This window comes from Colias croceus, chromosome 16, assembly GCF_905220415.1.
Source record: "Colias croceus chromosome 16, ilColCroc2.1".
Taxonomy (NCBI): Eukaryota; Metazoa; Arthropoda; class Insecta; order Lepidoptera; family Pieridae; genus Colias; species Colias croceus.
The window spans coordinates 5575473-5593890 of NC_059552.1; the positions used below are offsets into that span (position 1 = coordinate 5575473).

Sequence of the window (18418 nt, forward strand, 5' to 3'; positions counted from 1 at the left end):
CCTTTCATTTACTTTAAACCTTTTTATTAAGATTAAGAAAACATTCATTTAAGTATTTAAAGGCATTAAAAATACTATTTTTACGGGAGCTATTTTAATACCGTCCTATAATATACGGCAATTGGCTGAACTGAAGTAAACAAAAATATCTATATCTTTTTTTACGTCTCAAATATAATAAATACAACAAATAAAGTTTTTTATTATAGTTTGCCATGATGACCAGTGTTGCTAGACCTTATGATTTTTCGGGTGATCTACTGATTTTTCAAATAGGTACTAGCTTGGAAAGAAAGGGGTAGTTATAATATTTGTTAAATACTACCCAGAATATTTTAAGAAAGGAAAAGTAAATTTGCATATTATGTTAACGAGGTATCAAAATATACTGCACTTTCCAACATGTACAATAAATCAACAAAAATAGTATGACATATTTTAGAAGAAACTGACGAAATAGTTAATGGAGAAACAATTTTATGACATTCAAGAATTTATTACATTGCGGAATCTGTGACAACGAAGAATTAGTTTAGTTTAATTTATTTCGTTTAATATTTGCACACTCAGATAATAGGTAGAATGATGTACATTCTACCTATTATTTATAGGTATAATATATATATTATTATTAGCACTATAAAATTGTAATAACAGCACCTACATTTGTAAATGTAATTTGAATTTATATTTGCCAGTTTCGTCACTTTAATACTGAGTTGAATTTTATTTTATTTTATTTGTTTATGAACATAACAGTCGTACATGATTTAATATAAAAAAGTTCTAAAATTCACTACGACCACACAACATGTTCTATTATTAAAAAAAGAAAAACAGCATATAAAAAAAACAAGCCTCACAATGAAATTGAATATTGAAACTAGATTCTGACTCTGCAGAGGGTACAAATCCAAACTCCGCAGTCAGCAGATTAAACCGGTTTGAAAAACATAGTTTATTTATTACTATTTATTTTATTTAAAATAAAGTTTATTTTTTGTAACATAAATGCATCCACTGTTTTTTTTTTTAATTCTCCATATATCTACTTTTCCAGTTTCTGGCAACACTCATGATATCGGGACGATATTATCGGATAATGTGAAAGGGCAAATTGTGTCCGATATCGGATATCGGCTATCGGCTTCCGATATCCGATATCGGACCGGACAATGTGAAAACGCTCTAAGGAATTAGTCATTGGGTTACCGCTGTCGCCATTTTGTTATATGTTATAACAACTATTACTTGCTCTGTGAAAACAACTTCCAACGAGTATCAATAATCAACATAAAAATTTTGCGCTAATCACACATTGTTTAATACCAAGTGAAAAAGTAAGTTTACGTTTTTCAATTTGTGTAGGAGTTATGGTTTTTTAGGTAATTTCAAGAAGCTTATATCTAATACACTGGAGATTTCGGTATGAACATTGACGTGTAACAAGAAAATATTGCCCAGTTCATGTTTTTTATCACTTTCACACCTAACTTGGTATTGCCACTGTTAATACGAAGTTTTCCCAAGGCTACTATGTATGCTGTAATATTCTGTGCAAAAGGTTAGTTTTTGTACATGAGTTTGTTGATAAATTGCCAACAACGTCATTCAGAAGCATTGTTGGATGAGACAATTATTATTTATGCTAAATAAACTAAGTATCTGAACCAATTATTAAAAAGCGATACTCCCTGATTATGGGTAGTCACCATAATGAAATTGTAGCAACTCTCACTTTGTCAATATGGCATGTGTGTCAAAAAAATTGCGTCGCTTCGAATATTTAAGTTTATATTGTTGCTTATTTAATGAATATTTTCCGAATATAAAGAATGCATTGTATTGTGCAAAATTGCAGAAGTGTTTGGACACCAAATTCTGGCATAGAATTTCACAGGCAAGTGTATATTTACGTTATTTACAATATTCCTCAATACTCCTGCATTTACCTGTTTAGAATCATTTCAATGGCAAAAATTGTCTAATTTAGCATCATTTTAGTAAGCAGTCATGTTAAATTTGTTATTTCCCTAATACTTTATCATTTTTCAACAAGTTTTCAATAAACAGATTTAACAAGTAAGGTAACCATGATGACGAGTTTTTATGGATAGCGAAGAGAATATATTGTAATAACAATATTATGATGAAAATTTAGAACACCATTTTAAAGATTGTTACTAGTAATGAAACAACACATGACATCGGTATTGCACTCACATCTATACTAATATTATAAAGCTGAAGAGTTTGTTTGTTTGTATGTTTGTTTGTTTGTTTGTTTGAACGAGCTAATCTCGGGAGCTACTGGTCCGATTTAAAAAATTCTTTCGGTGTTAGATAGCCCATTTATAGAGGAAGGTTATAGGCTATATATCATCACGCTACGGCCAACAGGAGTGGAGCTACGGGGGTGAAACCTCGCGGAGCAGCTAGTGTAGTTATAAGATTGTTCGTTTTTACATTGAAATTTATACTTTTTTAACTTACCTCATATTTTTTTGTTTTACGTATTTCAGATTTCCAAAAAGTAAAATAAAAAGAAATATATGTGCCCATCAAGGTTACTGAGGATTACGACCCAGAAAAAAATACCTTTTGAAAAATAAACTTTGTAAAGTTAGCTGAAATTTGTGCAAGGCTGCTATAAACAGTTTTTCTTTGATGATTCTGGCTTGAAATTGACCCGTCGAAGCAACGCGTTTAAAAAGAAGATCTGAGTAGCTAACAATTTGGTAAACAGCATCTGATGCAAAACACAACTTTCCTCTATTTACAAAGGATGTTAATGCTATATATCGGTTCATATCCAAGCTTTGTAGCCAAAAGTTATTTATAACTATCATTCTATACCAATTAAAATTGTATGTACCTACCTATAAAGTATGACCATAATATTATAATATAAATACTGTTAAAAATATATGTCGTTATTATTTATAGACCATGATTTTTAGTTTTTTCTATTTTGAAAAATCCTGAATTTACAAACCAGCGTGGTCACTCGACAGAAAGAGACAAATAACATGACTGACGTCATTGAATGTCATAGTTTCTTGTTTCAAGTTAATGGTCATAGTGCAATCTCCAGTGTATTAGAGGATATAAGCTTCTTGGGTAATTTAAAAAATGATGACCCTGAATTTGGCAGACAGCAGACAAAATGTAATTTCAGATTGGGATATCTCTAAGCGAAATTAAGTTTTACGTGTTTACCTAATTGGAAATTGTTTGTCGTTGATTTACCTACAGGTGATAATTAAGAAAATTTTATTTTATTTTCTTTATTTTTTTTTAAATAAAAAATAAAATTTTGGGAAGCTCTCACCGTGTTCCCAGTTGTTTGATAAATCTGAAACTTTCAAATTTAGTTTATTATTGCATTCTGAAAAGGTGATATCAATTAGTTTTTTCACATTGGCTCGGAATATTCTGGGACGTATATCTACCAGTAAAATTAATTATCAATGGAAAAAATAATAGACATAATTTCGTCTTTAAAAAGTCTAAAGGTGATATTTTTTTAATTTAAAATTTGTCAGTCGGATCATAAGATATCCTAATTTTTAAATTTTGATGCCAGATATCTAAGTGAAAATTAATCAAAATAAAAATCAAAAACATGTCATGTCTTCATTTTTAATAAATCTACAAATGATATATCTCAGATTTTATAATTTCTTATTTATTTATTGAATATGCTTATCTTTTGATTTTTTATCCGAAATGGAGAATATCAGGCATGCATTATTCTTTTTTTTATTAAATAAAGAAAAACATAATATTATCAAGGCAATTCAACTGTTAATATTCAGCCCATAATAAGAGTAAATTATGGAATAAAATATTTTCAGTCTTTATATCGTAGCCCAGTCAAATTAGACCTTTGCAATGACAATAATTCCTACAGAGCCAAATTATTGGTGGAAAGCTGGTGAGTTTATAGGTACACCCTCTAAACTCTCGTAACTGTTGGGAAAGAAAACATGGAGATCATTTTTGTACAGAATAATTATTAGATCTAGTGCTTATTTGAGGTATTTTTTTTATAAAATTTACCGTCCTGTCCGTTTTTCTTTGACTCCGAATAACTTTTGTTGCACACATGGGATCTTAAAACTTGTACTTTTAAAACTTTATTTGTTATGGTACACCCTACCACAATTTAGCTCTGTAGGAATTATTGTTATTGCAAAGGTCTAATTCGACCGGGCTATGATATAAAGACTGAAAATATTTTATTCCATAATTTATTCTTATTATGGGCTGAATATTAACAGTTGAATTGCCTTGATAATATGTTTTTCTTTATTTAATAAAAAAAAAGAATAATGCATGCCTGATATTCTCCATTTCGGATAAAAAATCAAAAGATGAGCATATTCAATAAATAAATGAGAAATTATAAAATCTGAGATATATCATTTGTAGATTTATTAAAAACTAGCGGTCCGCCCCGGCTTCGCCCGTGGTACATATTAACGTTTTCTCTACATAAGAACCATCCTCGTACTTCAAGGAATATAATAAAAAAAGAATTATCGAAATCGGTTCAGCCGTTCTCGAGTTATGGAATTACAACGAAAAGTGGCATTGATTTTTATATATTAGATGAAGACATGACATGTTTTTGATTTTTATTTTGATTAATTTTCACTTAGATATCTGGCATCAAAATTTAAAAATTAGGATATCTTATGATCCGACTGACAAATTTTAAATTAAAAAAATATCACCTTTAGACTTTTTAAAGACGAAATTATGTCTATTATTTTTTCCATTGATAATTAATTTTACTGGTAGATATACGTCCCAGAATATTCCGAGCCAAAATGAAAAAACTAACTGATATCACCTTTTCAGAATGCAATAATAAACTAAATTTGAAAGTTTCAGATTTATCAAACAACTGGGAACACGGTGAGAGCTTCCCAAAATTTTATTTTTTATTTAAAAAAAAATAAAGAAAATAAAATAAAATTTTCTTAATTATCACCTGTAGGTAAATCAACGACAAACAATTGCCAATTAGGTAAACACGTAAAACTTAATTTCGCTTAGAGATATCCCAATCTGAAATTACATTTTGTCTCCTGTCTGCCAAATTCAGGGTCATAAAAAATGCTATAAAAATACCTGGAACAAATATATTTTTTTTGGTTCTTCTATAACTATTGTCTAGGTTTAGAACCGGCGTCGTTAATCAAGTACAACTGGAAATTGTAATGTGTTTTTGAAGTTGTTTTAATACTTAATTAATTTTAGAGATACAGATGGATAACAATAGAGAGAAAGAACGTGATCGGTCCAGGCGTGGTGATAGACCTTCTCGTTTTTCTGATGCAACTCGAGACCGCTCCGGGGACAGAGAACGCTCCGATGGGAAACGATTATTTGTTTCTAACATACCTTATGAATTTCGCTGGACTGAACTGAAGGATCTATTTAAGGAAAAGGTAAACAAGCAAGCAGATAAGCGTTTTTTTTTAACCTACACCAGAGCAGACTTATCATTTTAAATATAATCATACCCAAGACATTGATGTAGAAACAATAGTTGTTAGGGTTTTTGATGTTATCTTTGTCCTTTAAATTGGTTTTATAATTTAAAATTTGAGTCACTCATCTTCCTCTACTCGAATCTAAAACAACAAAATGTTTTGTATTTGACATACAACATATTATGATATTGTATATTGACCCTAAATCTGTACAAATCTTAAAATCTTCATCTATTATCTATTAAAATTATTACATAATTCATGAGCATAAATTGAAAGATATGAATTATTTGATTATGGTATCAATTGATCAAATAATGTTTATAATATATAATTGTTTTAGGTTGGAGATGTTGCATATGTGGAGCTTTTTTGTGATGATAATGGAAAACCCAGAGGCTGCGGAGTAGTTGAATTTACAAATGCTGAAGCAATGAAGAAAGCACTATTTGTAATGCATCGTTATGATTTAAATGGACGCAAACTTGTTTTGAAAGAAGAAACAGGTAAGTTAAAACTGCCTTCAACAGTTATTAATTAGAAGATATATAAAAAAAACTTATTCTAAAATATGTAAAAAAGGAAATTCGTTTGCAAATTGGACAGGTAATGAAAGGAACAGAAATAATAATTCAAGATCAACGGGCGGCGGTGGAGGTAGAAACAATAGAGATGAGAAGGATGGGTGAGTTGTTATTATGTTTAAGTTTTATCTTTTTTATATCCAGCTTATTGATACTCTTTATTTAATGTCATTATATTAATGAATTTCTTATGAATACTTTGAATATTTAAATGTTATAAACAGTTGGGCAATGAATAAGCCACGGGAGCCAGAGAATTTCAATACATATGGGCTAAGTCTACAGTTTTTGGAGTCAATCAATGTTCAACCGCCACTAGTGAAGAAAGTGTTTGTTGCCAATGTATGTCTACTTTTGAGTGTTATTAAATTTAGTTACATATGATGTAGATGATGTAACTATCTACTGATAATTTATGTACTGTTTTTAGCTTGATTACAAAGCTGATAGAGCAAAGATAAAAGAGGTTTTTAAAATGGCGGGAAAAGTACGTAATATCGATTTAGCAATTGATAAAGATGGTAATAGCAGAGGCTTTGCTGTTATTGAGTATGATCATCCTGTAGAAGCTGTTCAGGTATTTTATTTTTTTCCTTGTAAACATGCACTTATACATTTTTTCAGATCTTTTTTTTGAAAAAAAAAAAAAAATGTTCTATTTCTATTTTTAGGCTATATCAATGTTTGACAAACAAATGTTGTATGAACGTAGAATGACAGTTCGCATGGATAGGGGTACGGACAAAACAGAGGTTAAGTTACCAGAAGGATTAAAAAGTATAGGTTTAGGGCTGGGACCCAATGGTGAACCCCTAAGAGATGTTGCCAGAAATCTTCCTCAGCCAAATCCAGCCAACAACATGAATCTAGCAAATGCAGGAACAGCGATAGGAGCCAGTGTGTTAGGTGCAGTGCCAGCCGCGAGTGTTGCTCTGAATGGTCTGGGAACTGGTCTCACTGCTGGTACTTTGGGAGGAAATGCAGGATTGGGTGGTGGTTTAAGTCTACAGGTGGGAACAGATTAATCTATATTTTCTCATTCTTATGTTTTGTAATATGTATGTAATTAATTTATTGAAAAAAATGGTAATTTTTTTCAAGAAGTTGGTAAACTTCAATGTTGATATTCAACTTTTATGTCCACTTTACACTATTTACACATTTGACTTTGTTTTATAGGCTCTAGGTTTAACCGGGCTTGGAGCTTTACAGAACCAGCTACTTCAACAGGGTATCACAGCAAATGACCTAGTTAGTTCAGTTTTAACGCAAGCACAGGCAAATGTGAACACTAATTCAATGGGCATGAACACTAATGATTTAGGTCCTAATGTATTGGGAAACGGGGGCATGTCTAATAGTGTATTAGGACAAAATCCAGGGCTTAGCAGTGGTCCACATTCAGGTAATTTTTACTTTCAATTGTATATTTTCATATCTGGGAGAGATACATAATAAGTTGCATTAATATAACAACTTGAAAATTATTGTAGGGTCTAGTCGTCCAATGGTTAATGTGTCAGTACCAGGTCAAGGCTATGGAAGGGACCCTCCCGTCCAACAGTCCAACCGTGAGAAACAATCAGATATGGTTATCATAACTAATGTAAGTATAATATTTTTTGTTGAGCCAAAAAAAACTTCATTTGAAGAGTAGAAGAAATTCGCGGCGTTGCCCCGGTAAAGCAAAAAGATGCGGATTCGAATGTCATCGCGAACTTTTAATTTTTCTTTTTAATTTAAAAAAAATATAATAATACTAGTGGCTTCGCCCGTGGTACATATTTCGCAATAAAAGTTAGCCTATGTCCTTTCTCGGCCGTATCAAAATATCTCCATACAAAATTTCATGCAAATTGGTTCAGTAGTTTAGGCGTGATTGAGTAACAGACAGACAGACAGAGTTACTTTCTCATTTATAATAGATATTAGTATGGATTTGAAGATATTAAAATGTTTTCTATTTTGCAACAGCAATAATGTGATAAATTTATTTCAGCTGCCCCAAACAGTGACATGGCAACTGATTCGTGAGAAGTTTAGTGAATGTGGTGATGTGAAATTCGCTGAAATGACAGCACCTGATACTGCTATTGTGCGTTTCCACAAAGAGTGGGATGCAGAGAGAGCAGTCAGTATCCTTTTAAAAAAGACGAAAAAATATATGAAAATTGTGTTGACGTACTGAGTTACGTACATAAAATATTAAAAATTTATTTAACTGCGACAATTCGAAGTATTAATATTTTTTGCATTATTACTTTGACTGAATGTCAATTTCCTTAACAGCTGTACAGAAATGTTTGACAGGACTCGAATAGATGGGAGGACAATTGACGTCAGATTTTTTTAATCCATTCCTGAATGAGGTAAGTAAACTGCGTTTCTATCACTTCTATTTCATTTCGTATAACATTTATCATTTTAAGTTATTTTTTTTTACATACAAGCAGTGTTTATGGTGATTAATTGGGATCTTGAAATCATTTTCTTGAACTAGGAATTAGGATATATGTGTTTCGGAATTAAAGAAATATGTATCTTTCTATTACCAGATGTTTCCTAGGTGTAAATCAAATTGGTTCAGTATTTCTACGTCTCAACAAGCGGTCATTGTGGTATAGTCTATTTATTTCGGCAATGTCTTGAATTATTAGCATATATAAGAATAATTTACCCTATCTCCAAGTTGCAAAGAATTAATTTATGTATTATGTATGATTTAGAATGATTACGTAATTTATCGTGAAATGTGGTGTCGTATTGAGTGGACGATGGTTGAACTGTAAATATTGTTTACACTAACTTTGATTATATGAAGGGATTTTCCAATAAATGAAATGTTTTTGTGTTTGCAGGAAAGTCGTATCGAAGTTGGTCTGTCGGTCAGAAAATATTCATCGTCGTCTTAATCACTACTGCAACAGAAGTTTGGACTTGATTTTTTTGTTCATTGACATTATTTCTTGACAAGAATTGTACGTAGGTTAGTCTAGTATAAGAATCCACACTCGTTTTATGCATTTCCATGTCTTACATTATATCGCAACTTTATTAAACTGTTGGAAACTTGGTCCTAAATAAATAATTGTATTGTGTCAAGGATAGTTTTCCGTCGATGTCAGCGTGTGAGGTATTGTCGGTATAATATTGTATGCGGGTTGATCTCCTAGCATGTTATTGCGCTATATTCTATTCAATTTCAAAATATTCTTACACGCTCCCATCATACTAATATTGTTTAAATAGATTTCATGTCAAATAAAATTTGCTCGATTTGTCAATAAATGGATACGTCGTAAAATTTGTTGAATTATTTTATGCTTCAAAGGTGATAAGTGTTTTCAGCGAAATTGGAACATTATTTTTAATAAAATTGTATATGAATTGTGGCACCGGTAAGATGATAAGATTTTCGATTTTAGGAAGGGTTTTAGGGAAATTGGCCTAATTGCTTATTATTGGATATTTTTAATACATATTCCTTATGGTTTCATTTCATTTGGATCTTAAACTTGACTTATTTTGATTAAAATTGCGTGCTGCATATACTTTTAGAAAAGTACTGACTCTCGTTTTTAAACGACGGATGATTCTTGCATACATAATAGTTATGACTTCCAATACATGTATGAATGTTGCTACATCAAAGAAGGACGTTGCGTTGAAGTTATTGACGTTGCCGCGTATACATTTCGATATACGCCAAGAAATATTTGTGGACGATTTCGGGAAAGTTAAGGTGGAATTAAATATCACCAAATTTGTATAAAGGTTGAAGTAGTGGTCTACCTTTTCTGCCTCTATAATGTTATCCTACTAAACTACTTTGTACAATACGCCACGCCTCGTTGTATATTGTCGCCTGGATCTAATGGGTTATACAAGATTTTTGTGCGAATATTTTAAATTTTATTCCTTTCGTTCATACATTATTAGTTTATCATAGAATATAGAAAATCGAAGTGAGTACGCAATAGATATCTGTGATAATTGCCGCCTTCTTTATTGCCTGATGTAAAAAATTGTCCACAAAGTGTTTAGCGGGTACGAGTTGAGAAACCATCGACTTCTAAATTAGCCAATATAAATCCAGTTTTGCTTCCGGATTTTGGTGTCTGAAGAAAGAAAATCATTATAGGACTTCCCGCCTTCAGAATGTGGTCATCTTGACATTATTTAGATCGGTAAGTGTCTTCAGTCAAAGCCTTCCATTTTATGTTTCATTGGATGGGTTTGCATGTTCGGACTTTACTTCTTATAGGTTATGAAAGCTGGCAACATCGATTGTAAGATTCTCTTCAATAACTGTTGAAACTTTTTGGAAAAAAGGTTTCTACGATGCGGTTTGTTGCTCATAATTGTTTAGGTTCAACAGATCTTTACGTGTAAAGTGGGGTCGGACATTAATTTCGAAGCTTTGAGCTGCACCTTTGATTTAAAATGTTCTTCATTTGATAGCAAACGCGATTCTTATGAAGTTTTCACAAATTTTTAAATTTAATCTGCTCTATTCCTCAGATGAACATGTAAATATATTGATCATGTATCTATTATTAATTTTCGTGTAGTTAATTCTTAAATCATTTTGACAACTTTATTTTCATTTAATGCCTTGTGTTATTTTAATTAGATGCAGGAAAGGATATGAAACTGTATTGGGATAGCGAAGCAAACAATTTAAAAACAATCATTACGTGCAGGCGCACGACGGGCCAAGCATGAAAAGGTATAATTTTGTATTAACTATTTTTGTGTAATAATATATCACTGATAAATTTACAGCTCACTCGGGTTTTTAGAAACTCTTTACCTTTGCTATTGAAAATTTTCACTTGTACCTATCGAAAGTCGATAACTTGTCCTTTTTTAATCAAATTGTATCACTAGGATAAAAATACTATTGTCCAAGTCAAGCTGTCTTGAGCGACAACATCCAATATTTATTACAGAATTGAATTATTTACTTTTGTTTTCCAGATGTTTGCACAAGCTCAAGTGATCGTGAAGAAGACTGATGAATATTATCTATTTATAAGCAATTTATTTAATATTGTTTTTAAATAATAAACGATATTTTCACAGTTCATTTATTTTATTTTCACGCTTCTTCATCACAAAAAAACCTATTTTAAAACATAAATACAAATCTTGAGAAATATAACAAGACATTCTATCAATGATATTATTGAACATCCGATACATAAGTTTATGACGCCACCTGTTTTCACTGAAAAAAAAAAGTTATCTGATATCGAAAAATAATAGTATTATTTCGCCATTTGAATAATAACGCCTAGAAACCGAGTACGCTCAAGAAAAGTGAGGCAATTCAAAGTAAGCCTTAATACGTATCCACTACCGTCAGTTGGTTTGTAAGTTTTGTAGGTACATAATATTATGTACGATCATAAGCACGATACATTATCATATTAGATAGGGAGGCGAAGAGGGGAATTTTCTGCAATACTCGAGCGTGGCAGTTTAAGATATGAGAGATACCTTAGACCTAATAGAACAAACTTTCACTATTTAGCTCTATATGTAGTGACGCGCGCCTAGGATAGACGATCAGATTAGTAAAAAAAAAATCGATAGTCTGAAATACTCGAGCGCGTCAGATTAAGATATTGGGGGTTGATTTTAGTGTTTTAAGACTAAATTTAATTAATCTGACCATAAGTCCTTGACGCCGCCGAGTTATAGGGTCGCGAACTTGTAAAAAAAAAAACGTTAACCCGGCATTCTCGAGCGCGATTTTTTTTATTTTTATTTTGTAGAATATAATCTAAAACTTACTAAAAACACAAAATCTGCCGGTTTCCGCATGACCGGAAGTCTGGAGGAGCCATTTCGTCTTCCGAAAAACGCGTTGCAGCATGTAAGTCGCGAACTTTACTTTTTCAAAAAAAAAGTTTAAATAAACAAAAAAGGTAATTTTATTTTAGAAAAAAAGGTCTCTTTTCATTTTTGTCCAAAGTTTAATTTTTTTTTACTTGAAGCATCATAAAAACTCAAACTCCCGGTTTTTTGAGTATATCTCGAAAACTGAGGGTGGTAAGAAAAATTGATATGAAATAACGATGATTAAAAAAAAGAAACCCACAAACCTTTTTCGGTCAGATTAAGAGAACCCACCAACATTTTAATCAGATTAAGAAAATATGCTTTCAGGATACCTAGATAAACCTCCCCTATGAAAATCTGACGCGCTCGAGTATTTCAAAAGGACTTTTTTTTCTGCATTTTCAAAAATTCATCGTAACTTATCGTCATGCCGTAATCGTCAGTTTTTTTAAGGGGAGCTTTCTTGGGGCCTAATTAACACCCCTTCCGAAAATCTGACGCGCTCGAGTAAATTTTTTTTTTGTGCATTTTTGACGAATTTATATGCCTAGCCCCACCACGCAAACCGGCAGATTAGTATACCGTTGTTATCAGAGGCACTTGGGGCATACGTAGTATGAATATCTGACGCGCTCGAGAATGCCCAAGTAACTGTTTTTTTTTACATTTTTGAAAATCCGTACACGCCAAACCCACCGCTAAAATGGTTTTTACCATAGAAGCTTTTCTTTTCGAAATTATTTTCTCTTTCGATTTTGATAAGTCTCGACGACGCCGTTGAATTACGCCATTTAGCTACCTCGCCTCCCTATCTATATCAAGTTTTTTGCTACCGATCTAGGCGTTATTATATTGCCACTTACAGTAGTTGGCCTGTTTTGAATTTTATTTAATATAAGTGATAAGTGATAACTCCATTAAAAACAACCGCATTCAAACTTGCACTTGCAACATTTACAAATACAGACAAAAATGCTCATAAAATAAAAACTACTGGGCCTATCCGAATAAAATTTTTATGGGACCAATTCGACACCATCCCGCATCGAACAAAAAAAGAATCACGTAAATCGGTTCAGAAACCTCGGAGTAATCGGTGTAGGTACATACATAAAAAAAAACCGGCCGAATTGATAACCTCCTCCTTTTTTGAAGTCGGTTAAAAATATATAATTAATTGGCCTAACTGTGTTATTAGAATGAGTATGTAATTTTCATACTTACAGAAAATATCGTAAAAATTAAAGATGATATCCCTGATGACTCGGACCTTTGGAAATGAAGTGATTCTTATTTCTAATACATAAGAGTCTTGAGACATATAATCTTCTCGGTCTTTGTGATACTGATCTAATTCACAAGTGCTAAGACAACCGCAGTCTCGTGAGCTAGTTGGCAAACCCTGAGTGTTACGTAGCTCTAACGGAGCTTCGGCAGGTGCTAATGTTACAATATCCTTAAGATAATGGAGCACGCATTTTAGTTCCCGTATATGACAAATTCTTTCATGAGCTAGAAAAATAAAAACAGGTTATAGAATAGCAGAAGAAGCAACTGGTGGTCAAAAGATGACAGGAAGATTTATACTCACGTAAAGTTTTGTAAAAATGTGGAACGCAACCGCACAATCTATTGACTAGCATAATTCTGCATTCTAAGAGACAATGACTATACGAATATATTGGGTATCTTTCGCTAATTGGTTCGTCGATAAATCTAAAACCAATATAATATGTAGGTATTACATTTCAATCACGAATGGCTAGAACTAGCCTCTGGTGACAATATAATACTAGATACATGTACAACAACACACATAATTACTCTACTTAATACTAGGTACTTACTACTATACAAGTTCTAAAGAAAATCGGCTAGACATTTTTTGTATATTATCTATGTTTCACCGGAAATGTGTTATTTCTAGACGAGATTTGTGACATGTATAAAAATATTGTTAACATATCCTAGGAAATGTATCAATTTTATTCTATTTTATTATATTTATATTTATTTCTTACTAGGTACAACATCAGAATTACAAACATTCTCCATAGACATTTTCTTGACAAACAATTTTTTTATGACCTCTATTGACCTCCGTGAAATAAGTCGCAAAATATTTGCGAAAAACTGATTTTCGCAACCTTTTGATCTTTATAACTCTTATCAGGCACGATATAAATTTAGATATCTCATATTAAGTACAACCCCATAATAAAGGAGAAGGTATAAAATATTTTAGAAACTAGGAATATAGGTCATCATCGAGGCGATTTTTAATAAGCATTATCATAACCTGCATTTTCTTATCCGTAATGGCATATCTCGTAGTTCATCCGATATTCTGGTAGTCCAGACAGTGAGACCGAAAGACATACAGCCTTCCACATCGAAAGTGAAAGATGATGTTGTGCCCGTGATAACTTCATCGGGGCCGTGAATATAAACCTAGAAAATTTGCAGGGGATCCCCCTTTTAAAATATAAATACATTGCATATTATAACGTATACTTAAATGGGTTTTAATAAACTTAGAAGGGACACTTTTTTAAGCGTAACGGTACAAAAATATCTACGATACGAACATAAATATTCTTGTAATGGCGCGGTGGTGTGATAATTTCTCTTAAAACAATACCTTACAAGTTACAATTCACAAACATAATTGTAAGTAGTTCTGTATGACACTTTTATACAAAGAGAAGCGAATCTTATTAGATTATATTATATAAGATTATTATCTTACTTACTTTATAAACTTTAGCATAATTAGTAATCTCTAGAAAAAAATCCCGGTCGTAAATGGAAAGTTCAATGTTGTTTTTGACGTATTTCGGAGAGCTGGATTTCCATACTCTGAAAATTTAAATATCAGAGAACCCGCATGAATTATAATTTTGAGTACAATTGATTTAATGTTATAATATATCCGTTATAATAACTATACATACATCTTGAGGGTGGAATAGTTTTACATTGCTTTTATTAAGTATAAGTTTGTTAATATAGGTAGGTATTCTATTACCAAAGATGACATTCCTAGACTTCATATTAATAAACTAGACATGAATTGAGAGCACATCAAAATATCAGTTTGGTCAATATCTCCTGTACTATAAAGGACCTTGAATGTGTTAAAACTTGCAACAAGCCCTTAATCGATAATTTAATCTGAATTACGGAAGACTGGAGCAGAACAGGTACATACGCTATCACATAAATGTATATCTAATACTAGTTTTTTAGTTACAAAGATTTAAGCATACATAGGGCAAGAAAAGCGACTTTGTTTTATACTATGTAGTGAAGAATTGGTTAGCATAAATACAAGATAAATACCTACAAGAAATGATATTGGTTTGTCTAGGTTTGTCTTACCTTGGTTGATCGTAAACGGCAATATTTGAATTAAGAACATGGCACATTCCCATTTCTGTCATGGCCGACGTTATCGTTACAGGGTGATTTATTTTTGTAACCATTGCCTCTATTGTATTAAATTCAAAACTCCTAAAGACAGCTGCTGATAACTCTGCGTATTCCTCAGGTTTATAAACCTTAAATAATAAATTTACAATTTATTTAGATATAGGTAAGTTATAAGTTCACTTTACACAAACACAGGTTATTGTTATGAATAGTCATATGAGTTACTGAAAGGTTCAAAACTACATAAATTCAGACTAAGCGATATGCCTGGCCGAAAACAGTTTTCTTCCCAGGGACAGGAATCAATCATTTACCGTTGAATGAAGTTGTAGTAATCAACAGTTTTGTTAACACGCAGAGCAGTTCAAATATCATTAAGTATTAAACGAATATTACGAAAATCGATGATATTTGTACAATAGTCGTATTATTTTAATACATAATATTGGATTAAAATAATATTTAATAAAATAATATTGTTATTTGTTATTTGCAAATATCTTAAACAATTTGCTCGCTTGCTTGAATCGATTTAGTACAATTTTGTCACAGGTTTTAATTTAATCTACATTAGGAAAAAAAATGTTTGCATTTAAATTTCAAAATAAATTAATCCGTTATATTGAAATGCATTTGAAACGTAGGTAATTGATACTAAGAGGTCATAGAAGTTGTTCTTAGTAGGATCACACATCAGTATGAAAAAAAATATCATATCGCACATTTATATCTAATATATAAAAATCAATGCCACTTTTCGTTGTAATTCCATAACTCGAGAACGGCTGAACCGATTTCGATAATTCTTTTTTTATTATATTCCTTGAAGTACGAGGATGGTTCTTATGTAGAGAAAACGTTAATATGTACCACGGGCGAAGCCGGGGCGGACCGCTAGTTGTTTATAGATTTTGGTTTCCAATTGATACCTATCAGAATTGTATTTAGTATTTACCGTAACAACTTCATCAGCCACGTCCATTTTGACATATTCCAAGCTTTGTATATTAGTGTGTATTATGGCCCATAAATATCCTTCCGAAGCCAGATCTGAAGGGCTATTGTTTTTTCTAGATTTTAAATTTGTAACTGTTAATTCCATTAGAAAAAATACATAGATTATACGGAAATATTTATATTTTATAGTCTTATGTTGTTTTGTTAAAAATAATTAAAGTTCATATAATTAATAAATTGTAGTATAAAATAAATTGCTTCATTATCTCACCTGATAACTTCTTTATATGTAGGAATATTCACTTTGTATAGTGGACATAAAGTAATGGCCGGGAAAGAAATATTCCAATCAAAGTAGTCCATGTCAACACTCACTACTGTAGGAGCTTCCTAAACAAACACAATCTATAAAATAATAGTAGTAAATAATATAGGAATAATTTAGGTCATCCTTCCTATAAACCTATAGTTAGAAATACTTACGATAAATCGTTGATACTGAGCTATAAGAAGTAAAAATATTAACGCTAACGCCACAATAAAACTAAACAGCCAAAAAATTCTGTAAAATAATGCTTAATTAATAACGTAATAACTAATAACAATACTCATATCGTAGGAAACAGATTATGAAGTATATTACAATATCCTTAATAATTTGTTTCAAGTCAAGTTTTTTTAATAAACCACAAATTAAACACAATTTTTTTTTTTATTAAACCACAATTTATTTTATACTTTAGAAATAAAATCAGTATCTTTAAAAAGCTATGCCGTTCAAAATTAACCTCTCAAACAGATAAATGCGATCATTAACTAAGTAAGATAGGCCGTGAGTCGTAGCGTTTCGTAATCCATTCTTTATGTAATTAAACACCTCCTTTCTTCTGTAATTGCCGCGCTTTCTCTTAAACAAAGATATCTTTCTCTTAAATTTGATCATTGTATCTGAAACAAATTTAGGGAAAACAATAATGTAGTTAAGCGTACTCGAGATTCAAATATTCTGAGGGAAATAAAAATAGGTAACATCCAAATAATTATATTATATTCTCAATAAGCACCAAAGTGCTATAGAGCTTTTGATTCATAATTTCCTGGATGAAATAACTTTTTGGAGATTTAGCGGGTGCAGTGTGTCTGTCTGTGTGTGATTTCTCAATGTGGTATGGATTTTTATTGTGGGTTATTTTTTATTTATATTACCGTAAATAGAGTAGGTGTTTTATATTCTTATAACTCGTTATATTAAGTACTTTTGACTTTCTGTGCAAGGCGTGGAGCAGGTTTATAGGTAACATACAATTAGAGTTTAGACTATAATATTATGCAGTGCAATATATTTACAATACGTACGTATCGTATCTTCTATTTTTATACTGATATCGTGATACGTATTGTTATTTGTAGTTACATATATCAAAAACAAGCCAATTTCTTTGATAGGTAGGACCTATTTAAGTTTAAACGCTAAAGTTTAGTAACTTATGTAAGTTTCTAAAGATTTATTACGCCTTTACAATAATCAAACAGTTTATGATTATTTATTTTACAGATCCACTCTATGGTTTTCCTTTTCTTTAGTAGGTAATCGACATCGTAATGTAATATCAATATTCAAGATTCAACGATAATATTTTTATTTGTATTGGAAACAATGATATTCAATATGCCTTGTGGATATTGTAACGGAATATTGTCATAGGCAATCACAATTACTGAATTAGAAATAAGCCAGTATTTTTTGCTTTGTACTCCTACAGCCTTACAATGGGGTAAAACTTGTAATAGGGCTGTCATTTTTTCAATAAAGATAATGAGACAGAATTACTAGTTAACTACCTAATTTGTGTAGGTTACCTTTTCATTTGGATTTCAATGAAGAAACGTTAACGTTAATATTTGTTATTCTTTAAGTTTGCCAATATAAGAGTGGCCACAATCACAGTCCAATTTGAATACACCTGTATTTTTAAAGTAAAATCAAAAGCAAAAATATTCTCCTGTACTGATTTTGGTAAGTGTAGATACGAAGTGTGTGTGAGTCGAGCATGCTGTGGCACGAATAGAGTCCGCTCGCACCGGAAAACATAC

The 18418-nt window shown here is 31.4% G+C and overlaps 2 protein-coding genes across 5 annotated transcripts; one reads left to right on the forward strand and one right to left on the reverse strand.

Moving 5' to 3' along the window:
* Positions 1-1212: 1212 nt before the first annotated feature.
* On the forward strand, positions 1213-11172 carry LOC123698478 (heterogeneous nuclear ribonucleoprotein M). 4 transcript variants are annotated; one of them, XR_006752410.1, is made up of 14 exons: positions 1213-1340; positions 5269-5459; positions 5848-6010; positions 6087-6189; positions 6313-6430; positions 6519-6665; positions 6760-7098; positions 7268-7493; positions 7582-7694; positions 8088-8223; positions 8386-8457; positions 8947-10275; positions 10722-10817; positions 11069-11172. XR_006752410.1 is itself a non-coding variant. In XM_045645122.1 (12 exons), exons 2-11 carry the CDS (start codon positions 5277-5279, stop codon positions 8439-8441), a joined length of 1560 nt encoding a protein of 519 aa, XP_045501078.1. In that variant the 5' UTR covers positions 1213-1340; positions 5269-5276; the 3' UTR covers positions 8442-8457; positions 8947-9392. The 4 variants fall into 4 exon arrangements, 2 of the variants coding, with proteins under 2 accessions (XP_045501078.1, XP_045501077.1); XR_006752411.1 differs by lacking the exon at positions 8947-10275; XM_045645122.1 differs by lacking the exons at positions 10722-10817; positions 11069-11172 and having other exon boundaries at positions 6111-6189; positions 8947-9392.
* On the reverse strand, positions 11165-18124 carry LOC123698707 (acid-sensing ion channel 1C-like). The gene is made up of 12 exons (XM_045645458.1): positions 18094-18124; positions 17113-17272; positions 16808-16886; positions 16596-16714; positions 16323-16437; positions 15317-15495; positions 14890-14907; positions 14689-14794; positions 14235-14386; positions 13527-13651; positions 13160-13447; positions 11165-11318 (listed from the first exon to the last, which is right to left on the reverse strand). The coding sequence occupies exons 1-12, from the start codon at positions 18122-18124 to the stop codon at positions 11215-11217; spliced, it is 1476 nt and encodes a 491-aa protein (XP_045501414.1). The 3' UTR covers positions 11165-11214.
* Between the last annotated feature and the right edge of the window lie 294 nt (positions 18125-18418).